This window comes from Mycteria americana, chromosome 3 (genome assembly GCF_035582795.1).
Source record: "Mycteria americana isolate JAX WOST 10 ecotype Jacksonville Zoo and Gardens chromosome 3, USCA_MyAme_1.0, whole genome shotgun sequence".
Taxonomy (NCBI): domain Eukaryota; kingdom Metazoa; phylum Chordata; class Aves; order Ciconiiformes; family Ciconiidae; genus Mycteria; species Mycteria americana.
The window spans coordinates 52591088-52609008 of NC_134367.1; the positions used below are offsets into that span (position 1 = coordinate 52591088).

Here is a 17921-nt window from a genome sequence, read left to right on the forward strand (position 1 = left end):
TGAAATTAGCACTGTAAGAAAAATCAGTCTTCAGCAAGACTTTATCACAGGCACTGGTCAGACACTGACTTCAGCTACCCCAGAAGGGTAATGGATATCCAGAAACTGTTATCCAGAGTGATGTCTAAATGTTCACCACATGAGGTAAACACAGAGCAAAGAAAATCTTAAGGCAATGCCATTGCTTTGTTAGGAAAACCAGGATGCATTTGAAGGTCTGATTTTTTTTCCAGGTACTTCACACATCCTTAAGGATAAGGCCTGATGTTTCCTTCAGACCAATCTGACAGTAATCTGCAGTGACTTTTCCCTGGAGACCACTTCTTTCTAGATTTTTCTCCCTCATCAGCCATCTATGATAGTCATCTGATAATCTCTTAATAATCTGTAGTATGCATATGGTATCATTTGTCCTAAAAATCTGAAATCATAATATTAAGTTTAAATCAGTATGTGCAAAGGGCTCACAAACCAGCAGGTGTAAAATTGTAGGTTTGCAAAATTTCTGGCTTTCCTAGCATAAACTCAAACACATAAATCATTAAATTCTTTCCAGACCGATCCTAGTTTCAGTGCAGTAATTCAAACAGCCCAACCCCTCCCTTCCCTTCTGCTTACATTTGAAAGGGAATGAGTAAGTTTTCCATACGTCCATCTTTTTTAACTCAGTAACTGTTTTTTCCCTCCTTTCAATCTCCTTTTTAGCAGCCTATTAAAATACAGAAACATATTTGCCATGTTTATAAACAAAAATTTGGGAATCCCATTGCCCTGCCAAGCAGCCTGTTGCTTCCGACGAAGAAACAAAAGACTTGTCAATACATACACAGATGTCTTAATCGAGGGAAAAATATAAAATCCTCTGATTAAACTGCGCAACAATATTTTTTTACATTTGAGGCAGGACCAAATGTGAGTGGAAAGCGCTTGTGGCAATAAACTCCATCAATAACCATAAATATTCGCTAGCCATAGAAACAAATGGCATACACATCTTCACCTCCAACCGTTCTGGCTGTACTCTGTATCACCACGCTCACCCCTCGTGGCAGGGTACAGCAGAACAGAGCTTGCTCGTGGGCGAAATTTTGCAGGGGTTTTCTCAGTTTAAAACGCAATGGGTGGGATTCAAATTGCAAAATTTCAGACATCTACAAGGCAAACGTATATTTACTGGATTGCATTCCTGAAGGCTTGCCCTTGTTAGAGTAGGTTGTCCCTAGACATGATTTACAGGGCTTGGACATCATTTCGTTTGGGCTCCCTCTGGAGCACCTGTGGCCTTAAGCATATTACTTTGTAGTGGTCTTGTTTTGGTTTTTTCCCCCAATTCAAAAGTGAAAATAATAGCGAAAGCAGTGAAAGCAGCATGTTGCAGCCCACCCGAGTAGTGGCTTTACGGGACATGCCAGCACGCCTCACGAGGGACACGCAACAAGTGCAAAGCCTGCTGAGATGAGTGGGAGGGCTGCTGAGGGTGGAGGCGGCCAAACCTGGCACGCTCCTCCTCTTGCTGACGACACGGAGTGGCTCTGGCAGCGAACGATCCCTTGTGAACGCCTACGTTTAGTTTCAGAGGCAATTAGCTGGTTGACTCCAAGGGAGAGCCGGGAATGAAGAAACATTCCTGCAGTGCGGACAACCATGGACCAAGCTCCCACAGCGGGCTGGGGAGCTAAGTTACTTGACAGGACAGACGAGGCAGACAGGCTCTTTAAGGGAATGATTCATCTCACTATAGAGTAGACGTCTAAAATAAGTAAGATGAGTCACGCACTGGAAACGTCCATGTCTCTCCATGACCTGCAAAGGCAGCCTGGAGGACGGGCTCAGAAACACCTACACTGTAGACATTCAACATCACAGAAAAGGAACCCCAGACCAGACTATCAGACATGGGATGCTGCAGAAAAATTTGTATTTTAGAGGGCTGAGCCTACTCTATAATTGTGAGCCTCAAGCAACACTTAATTGCACCTTATTCTTCAGCAAGGTTGATTAACTCCAAATGTTTTATGTTTGGAGCAGCAATACGTGGCACAAGTAAAACAAACTCCACCTCAAAGCAGAGGTGTCAATAGGAAAGAACAAGTATGCCTCAGCCTTGGCAAAGACCTCCTTGAGAAAGGTCAATTCATACGGTCCCCTTCAGCTAAATGTAATCAGCATCACACAGAGGGCTCACAAGAGGTACACCCATAAAAATATGCTACGTGACGTTGTTAATTTAGAAGTAGCGGGGACATGCACAGGCTCAGTAAGCTGTAATTTAAAATACAGGCTTACAAAGTGACTGTGACTCATATTTAAAGCTCGGAGTGAATTAATTTCTAACGTGGCTGGCTTTATAGGTATCCCATCCCTACATGTCTGAATCGTTTCTTTCCCTTTTTTTTTCTTTTATATTACTATTATTTTCTATTTTTCTTTGCAGTTTGGCTTTCTTAAACATATGAGGTTTTTGCTTAAGAAACCGTATTGCAGAAATTGCTATATACACTCCTGCGCTGCATGTGTGTGCCTGTACTGAGAGAAAAGCAGTGGGTTCCCTCTGAGGCATCATGCATTGGGAACATCACAGCTGACACCTAGTCCTGCAGCCACCTAAACTGAGAATTTCCACTTCAACTGTGAAGCTTTCACACGCTGCACAAAGTCCATAATGAACTGGAAAAAAAAGAATACAGGAAATCTTTCTATTTCCCCATTTTTTACTTTTCTGAGTTTATCTAAAGCAGCGGTATCTCTGACAACACTGCACACAAGCACACAGCCTTCTTCGTACCCAGCCACCGCAGGATTGCTCCATCCTCTGTACGCATCGGGCTGGTGCAGTGGAACTAGCAGGCAACACAGGGAGTCCCTCCCGCAGACAAACTCCAGCACTATAGAACTGTAGCGTGGAATCACGGAATGGTTTGGGTTGGAAGGGACCTTTAAAGATCACCTAGTCCAACCCCCTGCCACGGGGGACCTCTTCCACTAGAGCAGGTTGCTCAAAGTAAATAGTACTGGTCCCAGTATGCGCCCTTGAGGGACACCTACTGTTTTCCACTTAAGACATGGAGCCATTGACTACAATTCTTCGGATGCGGCCATCCAGCCAATTCCTCATCCATCTAACAGTCCATCCATCAAACCCCTATCTCTCCAATTCAGAGGTAAGGATGTCATGGGGAGTCATATCAACAGCCTTATAGAAGTCCAGGTAGATGACATCCATAGCTCTTCCCTTGTCCTCTGATGCAGTCGCTCCATCATACATGGCCACCAGATTAGTCAGGCACGACTTGCCCTTGATGAAGCCATCTTGGCTGTCTCTAACCACCTCCCTGTCTTCAGTATGTTTTGACTTATCTTTCAGGGGGATCTGCTCCATTATCTTACCCTAAGATTTGATGGCGGAACATTAGGCTGAGGAACAAAAGCTTTGCGCCAAGATGAGCAAGCAATGCTAACACATGGGAGTCAGGCTCTCCCATGCAGCAAGGCTACTTACCAGTGTAAACCCTGCCTATGGAAACCAGTCCTGTGATAAGAGCATTTTCTGCATTAATAAGTGGGTGTCTTCAATTTAAATGAGTTTTCCACAGGACTTGTGTATGAAGAATTTTAATAACTAGAGGTGTTTCTATGTCTGGGCATGTGTGTTTTATTTTATTGAAGAGGGAACTTCTAGGATGCACTTAACTCTTCCCTAGCTCTCTGTGCATCACCTCCTCCAAGCCTCTGCAGTGCAGCACACATTTGTCTGCCTGGGAGTAGGATGCAATTGCTGCGAGAGCCAACTTACAGAGCTCTGAGCATCACCCAGAGGGCTTTGCTTGAGAGCAGTTTATCAGCACTTGCTACCAAGGCTGCAGTTTGCACCATAAGTAAAACTCTTACGCTTAGCAGGGAAAAGGAAAAAAGCAACACGTCTTGAATGCAAAGTTTTACATTGAAATGAAGAAAACAATTTTCTGACTTCAATTCTCATTAGAAAAGCTTTGAGCCACTGCATGGAAATCGAAACCAAGAGAGTCTTTACCCTTGTAGAGCAAATCAGTCTGAACATGCATACATAACAACCCCTGGAAAGGCAGCAATCATCAAGCGTTTCACCTCTGCTCTCCTTTTGTTAATATTCATGTTTATTTTCTGCTCGTTTTGCTTCTGATTTCCCATCTGACGGTATGAAATGGAGCCACACGCATACAAATTACAGCTCTCACGCTCGCGGGGGAACCGCTGGCCTAACCTGCGGGCAAGCCACACCAGCGACCTCGATGTAGAACACCAACAACTTCAATGCCTTGGGAGGTTCAGCGATTCACACGCAAAGCCCATGCTCAAGGTCTCTCCAACTCTGCTTTTAGTTTTGTGTCTTTTCCCCCAAACAAGTGTCTCATAAGAAAAGCATACGCAGAAAAAAAGGATGCTTGGCACCGACTTTAAGTGACAGAATTTATCTCACTTTAAGAATTAAGAAATGGCTTTGGAAAAATAAAGAGCACCTTCCAAAACTAACATGACACAGCCAGATCTGTAGAGGAATTTAGGTGACTAATGCTCCATTGAATTCAAATCGAAACATCGAAACCCTCACTTCCACAGGAAATGGGTATTGGAACCAGCTTACGAGGTTTAAATTAGGCATTGTGGACACCCCCCCGTAAATTCACCGGTAGAACTGGGCTTCAGCAACTAACGTACATCACCCTGGGTGCAGGTTTGTGACTTCCAGGAAGCACGTGTTTTGGAACACTTGCCAAAATATTAATTTGTAGGTACTTAAGAATTCGGAAAGCATTGCATCTAACTTATTATTTACATAGCATAACTACCACCCCTCGCTACCTTTGAGGAATAAATCCATTGCAACCAAAGGAGCTGGGAGCTGCAGAGGTAGGAAAGGGCAGCACTGGCACCGGGGAGCTCCTCCTCGGACCTTCAAGGGTCACCAAGGACTGAGAGCTCTGCCATTGGAAATCCCAGCAACATCAAGGAGAAATATACATTTATTAAAAGAGAGATTGATTTTACTCTGCTAAGAGACACATGGCTTTAAAACCAGTCAAGTGGGATTTCTTTGCTATGGTAATAGAATAAAATAAAATAAATAAATCAGGCAGCAGCATTCCAGTGCTATCCAGAGGCTGACAGTGTGATAATTTATATCTGACGGAGATAGAACCAGGAGCCAGAACAGATTGAAATATATGGAAGCAAATTTCTCGAAACTGCTTAAGCAGTGTAATACTCAATCAGCTGAATTATTTCCAGTGCCTGCATGCCTTTGCCAATACTTAAGGATAACAGCAAGAAACAGATACAGAAACTACTGGTCACTGCTTGTCAAATTCAGACTTTAGCCAAGCAGAGGCAAGACCACAGTTTCAACCTGTACTCATACTGCTTTAAATGAAGTGCTTTGGTTGAGAAAATATGGGAGATGTCATAATAAGAAAAAAAAAAAAAAAAAAGCTATTTTCCTCTAGGTTGACTTCATTGCAATATTCAAACCACAGAGTACAACAAACAGAATTCATCAGTAAATACTCAGCAAGCCAGATAAGCCGAGTTTATTCTGTGCAAATTCCAGCACTCTGTGATTTACAGATAGGGATGCCTCTGGCAGCCTACCCACTGACTTCAGCAGGCTCTGCCTGAGGCTAAGAACTGGGGAAAAAGAAGGCGCTTTAAAGTAAAACTTAAAGCTTTCACACAAATAAGAGCATTTCACACTTGTGCAGCTTTCTCTCTCATCCAAGTGGAGTGCAAATGTGTAAACAGAAATGGTCCACCCCACCTTCCAACCTAAAGGGAGGTCTGAAGCATCAGGAAACCCCTTCCCCTTCCTCTGCCCCTCCTGGGCAAGGAGCAGGAGGACCTTCTGTGCCCAGGGAGCAGGAGAGGGCAGTATTTGTCACTAGGCATCTATAGTATCATAAAGCAAGTAAACATTAGTTCTTATCCATGGGTAAACCAAAAGGCTGAGCGGCTTCTACAGATACTCAGATTTCATAGCGTAAAAGCTACAGTAAGATAGAAAATACTCACAATGGGTACCTAGGGGCTTCTGTCCCTCCAACCCACCATCAGTTCACTTGATCATACTGGGTTTTACTGGATAGCCAGGGAAGACTTAAAAAGCCAAACTTCACTTTTTTCTTCTTCAACTCCTTATTTCATACAAGCATTAGTTAATAAAACAAGGTAATGGAGCTCCACAGAATGAAATGTATGCTAGCTTTAAATGTCTACAAACATACTCCCCTTCTTGTTTTTAATATGATTATGGATTACTGCCCTTAGCTAGAGCTATGTAAAAGTCTTCCAAGCAAAATAAAACAGTGTGTTGGTCAATTAGTTCCCCATGTCTAGAAAGGGAACAAGAGCTGGCTTACAAGTTGTTAGGATTTTAAGTACAAGATGATACATTTATTTTCCAATTTATAAAGAAGAAAATCAAGTTCGCTTCAAAGCACACAATTTTGAAATATTTTTTGTTCAAGACGAGTATAGACCTAAGTATCATAAGCCCATGGAGAATGGGGCTTGGCCAAATATGCACCATTTTCTTTAGTTATGGACATTTTCCAATGTTTTATTACTAATTATGAGCTTTATACAGGATATAGCACTGAACAGCTACATGGTTCAACCCTGAACTCCTGATGTACCTAAAATTCCCACGGATTTCATAATGAATAATAATTGCAAGATCAAACCATTAATCAAGACATCTAAGAAGAAACACATCAGCTCAGCAGCAACCAGCTGACACATAATTGCTTCTTGTTTAATTTTCTCAAAAGAGCGAGGGAAAAGGAACAAGATGCCGTTGCTTTGCTCTATTCAGGATGAAACAAAGTTCACTTCTTTGAAAGTTTCAGTGCAGCAGAACAACCGTGAGGAAAGCCCAAAAAGAGACATAACATCAGTATTAACAAATTTTATTGTTCCTTCGGGTTTTTTTCAGGCAGGTCCTACCCTGCAGCGTTCATCTCTGGGATAAATCTCGATCCTCCACTAGTGCCGTCAACTCTGCAGGGAGCAGGAAGGATTTCACACTGATTCTTATCATTTTTAGGCTTCTAAGTGGCAAGTACTATTTAACATTACATGCCATATCGATAGAAATTACCATCTCTTCCCCCTAGCATGTCAAACACTGTCTCTTTGTAAAATATGAAAGTGGATGCTAAATAAAGGGCACTGACTTTGAAGCTCCCAGTTAATTATTTGACTTAGCTAGCTGCTACGAGGAGAATGAGGAAGAGGGCTGGGGATGGATGGGGCAAAGGAGGGGGCCTTAAAGCAGCGATAGCAACTCCACGATGTTAATGTTCACTGGTTCTAACATCATTTTCAACCGCACACATTTCCCAACCAGGTCCAGCCCCCGGCACATCACTGATATTTGCTTCTTTGCTTACTTTTCATCTAGGTTAATTTTCTCCAGCAGACCACCCCTGTCACACACACACACACACACACACACAAAAAGTGACTTATTACCTGATCAAAACCAATAGCAAGAACACAGAGCATCCACTATTTTAGCAATATCCCTAAGAGGGACGAGTTGCCTAACTGGCTCTTTGCAGGCCTTTCCTTGCTAAGCTCTCAAGGCCCACGAAGTTTGTCTTCCACACCCCAAGAAGGGCAGAGTCTTCAATTCCTTCAGTCTGCAGGAGCCACGAGGTCAGTCCTGGAAACAACCCAGAATTTTGTCACTTCCAGAAAAACCTACAGCAATGTACCTGAAGCTGTACCTGAAATCTATCAGAAAGTGGAACCCGAAGTAAACTTCAGTGGGTCACTTGTTAAATGAGCTGTTGGTTAGCTCTTTCTGCGACAGGCATGTAAATCCAAAGGTTTTCCATGTAAAACCTGAAGCAGTTGGCTTGACCTGAAAATCCTGAGAGACTTCAGAAGCCAAGGGCTCACTGAAAAGTCCTCCTGGTCCTGTATTCTCAGAGACAAGAGAACACATGTTGGGAGAGGTGGCAGCAGGAAGGACGTTCCTCACAAGGATCCCCCAGATTTGGGATTTGCAAAGCCAAAACAGTTCTGTGGTGCTGCCTTTCAAAGAACACTGCAAAGCCATTTTGCTCCCGTCTGCAGAGCACACGGAGGAGACTTCGGTGAGAAGCAAGATTTCTGTGTATGTGGTAACAGCTGCTGGAACTATTACATTTATCGTTACACAAAGACACAAGGAAAGGTTTATTTATTGTATTTATACATGTGTCAAGGAGGATATAAATGACAGGGCTAGTTTCTAAATGTTGCAAAGAGTAATAAAGAAAGCAAAATAACCACCAAAGGGTTCCCCCAGAGCCAGACCCAGGACTTGTGCTCTTCAAGGGGTCAGCAGTCACCCGAGGACACCCCGTCCACCCATTCCCTGACAGTGCTGTCCACGAGCACCTCACAGCCAGCGTCTCTCTTGATGGCACATTTAAAAGCAAGACTACTGAAGACAGGACAGAAGATCAGGCAGGAGAAAACACATGTTATTGAAGATCCAAACTCTTCCACTTAGTACTGCATAAACAGCTGGGACCGTTTCCACCGTCTCCTGCTTAAAGTGACCGAGTTCTTGCAGTAAGAGCAAGTCCAAAATCATGGCTTTCATCTGTGTGTTACCCAAGGCATCAGTCCATTTGTGCACATGGTTTCTATTACCCTTAGACATTTGCTAACTCAAAATAGGGCAGCGTGTCACCCTGTCACTTTTGTATACAAAAACACTAACATAAACAACATCAAGGTGAGTAATGTATGTTATGGATTCCAGGATATACATGCTATACCACAATTAAAAGAAAAATTAAATCAAATCTCTTTTTTTTCCCCTTTTACTTGTTCCACCAAACTGAATGCCATTTGATCTTAGACTTCAGCAGCGCGGAAGGGCTCTGGACAACGTTTCATCATACACAACAGTATCTTGGTGTATATCTGCTAGCTACAAAAACACTCGAGTTGATTAAATGACTCACATCACCGCACACAGCTCTGGAGTGCTGAACAGCCGTTCAAGACAAACGCAGCTCGAAGTTAATATTAGAACAAGCGATAAGAGGGGGCTGCTGGAGATGCCATCAAAGATTAGCGGTGGTTCACATGGACTTTCTCACCTACGTGTTAAGGCTTTCGTCTAAGCTGCGCCGTGAGTGACAGCCGTCACTGCCAGGCTGCAGGAGGAGGACAGCGTGGTCTGCCACAACCAAACCAAACTTCTTGGGTGAGGACCGGAGGTCCCTCTGTAACGCTATCTAAACCTCCAAATTCTACATCTGTTTCGTAAGAGAGACAATGCACTTGTCACGTCGTCTGTACGAGTCTGCGAGGCAGCTGCTCGTTCTTCACCGCTGGATTTCGGTACTGCATCCCTTGTCACGGGCCACTGGGGTTTTGCTCTGGGTTCACACCAAAGATCCACCAGCTGCACCTCAGTCTGAACCGTGCCCACAGTTCCGTAAAAGTGGCACGAGAGAGATGTCTGGCACGCTGGCACCTACCGTGCAGCCTTGAAGCAGACACACATCTCTGTTAACTGCCTGGCCGGCTGGGTAAATGTTGATGTGAATTGACTGAACAAACTGGGATGAAAACCCTACTAGCGACGAAGTTAAATATTTGTCTCATAAGAAGGCAGCTAAAGGTCAGAGATGTAAAGAAAAAACCCTAAGGCTTTCTGGGAGAATTTTACTTGTCCCAGATCTCTCTTTCTGGCCTCTTCTCTCTCCAAAGAAGGAAGTTTTAGAAAAGAACGAAGCAAGCTTGGCCACCTTGAGAACTGCTTCAGCAAGGAAAGCTGCGTGTTCAAAACCGTCCTCACTTCTATTATTTCTAGTATAGAACACGAAACGTGACAAAAGACCACTTTTGGTACTAACTGTGCTCATTGTCTTCAAGGCTGTCAAAATTTCCGACTTGCAGGGACTCTTGCTCTTTTCCCATGACAAGACTGTGACTTGCTCTACAACTGACTTCCATGCCAGCGCTCACCCCCTCCCACCTCCTGCTCGTGCAGAAGACATCCTCCCTCCTCCGAGCACGTACACAGCCCGTGAAGGGGAGCCCTGCTTGTCCGCTGCTAATAAGGTCTGATAACCAGCAGTACCCCAGACAACACAGCCCAGTGCCCCAAACACAGTCAACTGTGGAGGGGTGTAGAAAGAGGTGACAGCAGAGGACGTGTTTACTGAATTGCTGTCCTTTCGTGGGACACAGGGGCCATGACCAGAGCTGCTCAGCCACCCCCCGAGCATCGCCGCGCGGGCAGGAGGGCAGCGTGGGTCGCCTTCCCGCACAGCAGTCCCGTTCAACAGTTTGAGCTGAAGACAGCAAACGGAATTGGATCAGTAATGGGTTTTTTCTGCACCTGCTACCACAGTCATAAAGGATTCACATTTTGTACGAGACCCGTGGACCATCTAGCCTGGTTCAAGACAAAGATGGCACAAGTGTAATGACCATCACGGAGCAAGGCACCAGCAGAAGAAATGACCACCTTGGCCCCTGGGTTATGTCCTTAAATAGGAAAGCTTATATACCCTGAAAAACATTTTTTCTGTGCCACAGCTATCTAGAAAAAATTATTCCCCTGTCTTTATATGCTGAAAGAAAGCCTTGAGTAGGTATTTGAAAGAAATCTATATTATTGGATATAATTAAGTCTCATAAAGCTGTAATGACTTTCTGAAGGATAATATTCCCCAGCTGCTTCTCAAAAATTCATGAAGGAAGAACCTATTTTAGGTAATAAAGAGTGTGTAAGAATCAAGGTTATTCTGAGTGATCATTTACCTCACAAGCTCACAAGTGACATCATTGTCAGAAAAAACATTACCATCTCCTCTTTACAGTCTACCATAAACACATTTAATCTGCAGTTAAAATACAGTGAAAGCCCAGTATTGCCCTTGCTTGGCTACTTGGAGAAGGATTCCCATGCTTGGGTACCCCTGGTTTACAGGCAGAGCTGGCTGCTGCTCCCCAGATTTGGTTGTCTGCTGTTGAAAACTGCTATCAATAAAAGTCTATTATTTTCTTCCAAACACAATAACCTCTCTCAGTCTGTGCTATTTGCCTGAATACTTGAACAAAAACCAACCGAGGCTCTCACAGCTCTTCCCCGGGTACTAATGGCCTGAAGCCATAAGCTCCTACCTTGTGCTAATCTTACAAGCTAAGCAACCTTGGGTCAGTTTATATTTGGTAAGAGACCTCCAAGTGCCGGAGGGAAAAAAGTTGTCAAGTAGCGTTCCTTCCTCTGGGGTCCACTAAGTCATCACAGGACAATTATGGTGGGGTCTGGTCTCTCTAGCGAGGTGTTAAGCCACGGCAAGGATCGCTTATAGTCTTTAAAGACCCCGTTACCTCTTTTTATGACACTGACCTTAGATCATTGTTCAGGCTAAATTCCAGTTTGGCTAATCCCATTGTACCTGCCAGACTGCCTCTCTAATCGCAGAGCAGGTAAATGTAGACAGAGGGACCTCAGGAGGTTGACTGGTTCTACCTCCCTGCCCTGAAGCACAGCTAAGAATACCCAGACCTCCCCTGTGTGGATACTCAAAGTTCACATTTTTCTAGGGAGCCTTTCCACTGCTTACCCGACCGCAGAGTTAAAAGATTTTCCCAATATCTTGCCTGAAAATTAAGCCAATTACTTCTTGTCCTACTTGCAGTGGACCTAGGGAATAACCGGTCATTATGCCCTTCAAAAAAATTATTTTTTTTAGTTTGAAGAGTCTTGGCACATTCCTCTCAAAACCCACTTTTCCCTATTCAAAACAAGTACCAGTTCTGCCAGGCCTTCCCTGCAGGCCTGCCTGCCTTCCTGCACGTCTTAACGCCCTTTTCCTCCCACTGAGGCTCCCTCCAGTTTGTCTACCTGTCATTAAAGGAGGTGCCCAGAAGCAGGCACACTGCAAAGAATAACCCGTATCCAGCTCTTCAGCATTGCACTCCTCTCCTCTGCAACAGAACCACAGCTGCAGCTCACGTCCGTCAAAGCCAGGATGCTATTCACTCCTCGCCGCAGCATTTCGAGAACAGCGCTGCACGCTGCAAAGCTTGTCGTGGCTGGTACGCAGGTGAGGTGACTGGAATAAGCTCTGGATTTAAGTTCACTAGGAGATCCAAAAGGCTGCCTTGACCCATGTTGCTGCCCCAGCAGCTCCCTTGTTTTGGCTCAGCCTGGGCGAATGTGCTCCTTTAAGCACAGCCCGATGTGACTTGCTTCACAGCTTCCAAAGCCCTGTCGTGTTAAACTTTGCTGCAATGTTAAAACGTAGCTCCAGGCATACATAACGAATAAACTGTTATCAAAGTCCCAATCCAAAACAGACCAGCTATTACACCATGGATATGGAAAGACAGACGGATACGTTTGACTTCAGAATAACCAAGTTTCCTCCAAGAATTTTGGCTCCTGCTCATCAAGAGGCAGAGTAACTTCCTACTCAAGTAGCACCCAAAGTTTACCAGATTTTTAAAGATGTGAAGTCAGCTTGAAAACACTATGCATACAAATAGGCAATGAAAACACCTGATACATTTTTTTGCCAGATTTGTAGAAGAATTAAAAAGGACTCTTTGCATAAGCCCTACATATCACTGACATAAACATAAGTAGCACTGTCATTTTTAAATTAAAAATCAAATGTAAAATTTAAGTAATGCTCACTTGCATGAGGCTATTTTGAACCTGCCATTATTATTAACTGCCAAACAGCTACTCCACATAACTTCAAAGGTATCACTCCAAAATGATTTGCAATTTCAATTACATTAAAGATGAGACTGTTATCAGTCATTACTGCAAAGCAGCAGTAACCTCTCGGAAATAGTTCCTGTTTAGAGAAAAACAAAACTTGCAATTCAACAAGCAACAGCAAGAGACAATTAGACTGTATGTATCAAGACCCAAAATACAAATTTCTACAAGTGTAAGTAACACCTATAGAAATATAATCTCACAAGATTTTTGTTTTAGGCAATGATACTTCACGTTTCCAAATATGTTACAATCTCAGACAAAATACAAATGGGCCCAGCAGCAAAATCTAGCTCTTAGCTTTTAATCACCGAAGGCAAATATTTTTATATCCCTATATATGAGATGAAAGAGCATTCAAAATAATACCAGGTTAACTTTGGCAGCGTACTGCACTCCCCACCTTTGAACAGCCACAACAACAGACGAAGTGATTTCCATCTGATATTACAATTTTCAAACTAAATTCAGTAATTTGCTTGTCTTCCGGCAGGCACGCTGTCAGAAGACACACCTGTGGCTGCAGCCTAGCAGCCTCACGCATTTCCCCAAGCCTCCCTTCCAGGAGCCCCCGCTGCACAGCCCACCTACACCCATGCAGAAAGCAAGACCTGAACCTTGGTTTTTAGGAGAGACATAACCACAGTGCTTGCTGCATCAGCAAGCAGAACTGCAGGAACTTAAAACACTGGCCTTTTTTCTTTCATGCATAACCATAAATTTATTTTTTTTTCCTCCTCCTCCTCCATGGAAATAAATCTGCGCAGAAGGCAAAGGACTCCACCTTTTCTTAACCAGACCCTCGAAGAAGGCTTCTCCCCATTTCAGAGCATGAGAGCCAACATAGCCTTGTTAATGCAATCATTGTGATAGGAATTTGCTGTTTATTTCAAATTCCAAATGCAACTTTTTTTTTTTTTACCATTACACTCTGCAATAACATTTTAAAACTCGCCTCGTGTCTGCAGCGCTATGTGGGTGCAGACCTCACTAATACCTATTGCAAGAGCAAGTGCACGTAGCAGAATTTGTGTGTTTCCATGTAGCTGGAGTTTTTATCTGCTGCATGTTACCAGACCAGTGCTTAACACAACCAGAGCCTAGAATCACAGTTTATAAACATAGTTGGGCATTTTATTAGCAACAACACAGTTTTAAGCACTGCCACCAAAATACAAATGGGATTTACAAACTTCCATTTGCTTTACATTTGCAGCACAACATACTACTCTTCCCATTCTTCAGATGACCATCATATGCTTTCAATGCCGAACTTTGTTTATTATTTGTCAGCAAGAGCAGCAGCATCTGCGCTTTGGTAGGCTCCACCAGGAGCAAAACAGCTGGGAGCAACACAGCTCCCAAAGGCACCAGAACAGGCAGCTCCGGCAGCTCCCAGGGCTGTCACATAGCTAAATTACTTTATTCCCTGCTGCTTTCAGTTAGCATTTTTTATGCATGCATCTTAAGGCACGAACAGACACTTGTAACCTTGGTGGTCAAACCCTCCCATCTGCCGCACAGTCACTCTCTCCGCTGACGAAGATTTACCAGCGGTCAGGAAAAGCGCACGACTGCACAGGCGGTTTCCTGCAGACGCAGGGGCCATTTATGGATGAGTCTCCATCTTTCCCATCCCGTCTGCGTCTTTTTTTTTTTTCCCCTTTTGGTACTGTTGGTTGTTTGACTGCAGTTGTGCTTGGGAAATAAATAACACAACTCTGCTTCAGGAAACTTTGAAGTGATTCAAAGTAGGCATCAAATAATTTCCTTGTGTGTGTTTGCAATTTTTTTTTTTTTATATGGCCACAAAGTAGGGTATTCAACTTGATCTATGGAAACACTCTGTTCGTCAGTCTTCTGCATTAATTCAGTGATGTAAGTGTGAGCAGAGTTATAACCAAGTGGCACTTAGTGTTTTCCTAAACAGAGCAAAGTTTGGCCTGGCTGACTTTTCATTACTGCCATCCTGCTGGCTCACATATCGCAACATATTCCAACCCTGCCGCCATCATCAGCAGTAGGGGGGAAAAACCCCATACCTGAGAGCCTCTGCAGGCTTCAGAAATGGACTGACAATGGTTTAGGGACAGACAGAAGACACGAAAACATATAAAACCCACAGGAAAAAGCAATCCCAACCCGGTACAGCACAGACGATCTGTGCAAGGAGGCTGTCCCTCTCCCCCAGGCAGCATTTCCACGCAGCAGCACGCCGCACTGGCAGCAGTTGCACGCTGCCGCCTTCCTCCAGAGCCGCTGGTGGAAGCCACAGACCACCGAGTTAAGCAGCCTTTTCTGATAAGAGCCCCCATCTTGTTTTAAAACAGTCTGAAGTAAAATACGATGTTTCCTGATGAAAAAAAAATTAAAATAAATCACCTTTTTTTTTTTAGCTGTTCTGCATGATCACCACTTCCACCAGAAAAAAAGGCAGTACCCAGACCACTTCTACTTTTTCTACCCATCCCTTTTTTCCCCCCCTACATTTTTATTTAACAACTCTATTTCAAAGCCAGTAATTCCCAGAATTTCAGTCCCACTATCCCCAAAGCCTCATCCTCACTTTAAGTAGATTTTTCTCAGCCTGAAGCAACACGCTCAAGTCAAACAGCTGAACATGGAAGACACTCGACGGTCTCAACCTGGCAACTCCGCCCTGTATGATATTTACTAATATTTTTCCCTTGACTTAATTAGTGGGATTCAAATGAGACCTCAGCAGCAACGTGCCCAACACCACAAGCCACAGCAGTGATGTTGCACACACTTCACCTGGAGACGCACCAAAACATACTGTGGGCTTTCCAGAGCCTCGAGCTCTCCAACACCGCAAGGCACTGCCAGTTCTCCGGTATGACGAGCAGCTTCTCCTGATGCTACTTCTCCACTAGGATCTCCTCAAAAATCATGAAATAAATTAGGATATGCTTTACTTTTGCCTCCTGTTTTTTGATGCCACGCTTAGCACACGTTTTCAAGAAACTATCTGAATCCACGTGATTACAATTTTTTTCCCCTGTGAATGCTGAAATTCTTCCATAATTACAATCACTTAAAAGTTGGGCTTTAGGAGAATACCAAGTAACATGGCATTAACAACAAAAATCACAAAAACTGACACTGCAAGATCCGGATGCCTCAACATGGTATCAATACCAGAGCACATCAGGACGCCACACAGTCATTCTGCTGAAGAAATATGTGACAACCTTGTCCTCCTCACTGCTGCAGTGGTGAAGGAAGTAAGGGATTATCTCATTTCTCCTTCTAAACCTTTCAGGAAACCACGGGCAGAAAATAGCAGTTTTATTTTTCCATCACAGCTCCCCATGGAAGATGAGGCGAATCTAAAAATTCGAACTATACATGAGTTCGTTGTCCATCTCCTCTTTAAATAAAGACTAAATTACTGGGGGTGCACAGGCAAAGAAAAGAAAAAAGATTTGCAAATGAGACCCCGTGATCACAGGACGTCTGCTCAGACGGTGGTTTGGATGTCCGCAAGAGGTCTCTTCATCAAGGGAGTCCGAGCAAACCCAGAAAAATCTTCAGTTTAAGAAGAGTTTAGCCATTCCACAGATAACTCTGGTTTTATTCTTGTCAAGGCAAACATCAGAAATAGTTATTTACTTTGACCAGGAAGCTGGTCCCATCTCCAGCAAAATCCCATTTGCTCCTCTTCACCGTCATTCCAGCTTGTTGAAGAAGGCAGCATCCCGTTACTGGTCGCACATGCAGCTAACTGGGGGGAAGAGGGTAGTGCTGGCACTCCCCACTCTTGCTGCACTCCAGATGCTAATGACGGTCCTCATGTCTCCAAAAGGCTTTACAATCATTACCACGTCTGAACCCAATTACAGGTCCATTTACCAACTCATTAACTAACTCATTAATTCCCATGCAGACCATGTCTTAGAAACATGTCTTGACGGCCTTCAGCGAATGAAAGGGCATTCGGATGCCAAGACTGCCAAGGGCCAAGGACTTCCCAAGCTTGCTTCTGTGGGGGTGTTTCAGCCTGCTGAGCAAGCTTGGCGCCGGCGGGCCAAGGTTACCTTCCCGGAGCGAGGTCTGACCTTGCTCAGCCCCGCAGCAGCTCCGCCTTTACTGCACCGGAGCAGCACGGCTCAAAGCATCTCTTAACCACCAGGTGCCTTCCTAGGAAGCCGCCATCACACCACCTCTCCACCACCGACACCCTCCAGTCACCTCTTCTCGGGTACCAGCAACACCTCCGCAACGGGAAGCGGCCACATCTGCGAACCGAGCCCCCCATGGCCGGATGTCCTCCAGCGCCCAGCCCCGACCGGGGCAGCGCGGGACCCCAGGAGCCCGGCCACCCTCACCTCCGCCTCGGGGGGAGAGGGGGCGCCGTGGCCCCGCTCCTGTCGCGACACAGCGACGCTCCTGTCGCGACCCGGCGGGCGCTTCCCCCCCCCCGCCCCAGCCCGCCCTACCTTCCTGCGACGGCCGCCCGGGGGCTGCAGGGGGCAGCAGCCGGGCGCGGCGCTCCCCCGCCGGCCGCTCCGCACGTAGGTGACCCGCCGCCTGCCCGCCGCCGCCGCGCCCGGGTGCTGCTCCGTGCCGCGGGGCGGGGGGTGCGCCCGCCCCGCCGCCGCCGCCGGCGCCCGGGGCTTCTCCTCCGGGCACCAGGATCGCCTCATGCCCAGCTGGAGGCAGAGGAAGAGCGCGGCCGAGAGCAGGCAGAGGCGGAAGGCCGGGCCCCGCCAGAGCGGTCGCTCCTTGGGCATGGCGGCGGGGGCTCGCCCTGCCCGGCGCGGCCACCCCCCCGCCCCGCCGCAGGGCTCATGCTGCCGGCGGGCCGGGCCCCGCGGCCGCCGCCGAAAGTTGGGAGACCCCGCCCCGAGCGGGGCCGGCCGGGGAGGGGCCGGGATGCCCCTGCCGCTGCCGCTGCCCCGGCCCCGGCCCCGGCCCCGGCCCCGGCCCCGGCCCCGGCCCGGCGGGGGCTGCGGGGCGCGGGGGGTGCCCGCCTGCGGCCGGCCCGCGGGCGTGGGTCAGTGCCCGGGCACGGGCGTGGGGCGGGCGCCGGCGCCTTCACGGCCGCGGTCCTTGCCGGTCGCGTGTGCCACACGTGCGTGTCACTGGGGCACGCAGCCGGGCCCACGCTGCCCTCAAA

General features: G+C 46.1%; 1 protein-coding gene across 3 annotated transcripts in view; it reads right to left on the reverse strand.

Moving 5' to 3' along the window:
• METTL24 (methyltransferase like 24) overlaps positions 1 to 17649 on the reverse strand; it is a 50334-nt gene extending 32685 nt beyond the window's left edge. For 2 of the 3 annotated variants that reach the window (XM_075498556.1, XM_075498558.1), the window contains exon 1: positions 17242 to 17649. In XM_075498556.1, coding sequence (XP_075354671.1) covers positions 17242 to 17535 — 294 coding nt within the window. In that variant the 5' untranslated portion in view covers positions 17536 to 17649. Of the gene's footprint in view, positions 1 to 15568; positions 15682 to 16414; positions 16845 to 17241 lie in introns of those variants that run through there. The other variant, XM_075498557.1, reaches the window with a different exon arrangement.
• Positions 17650 to 17921: the final 272 nt, after the last annotated feature.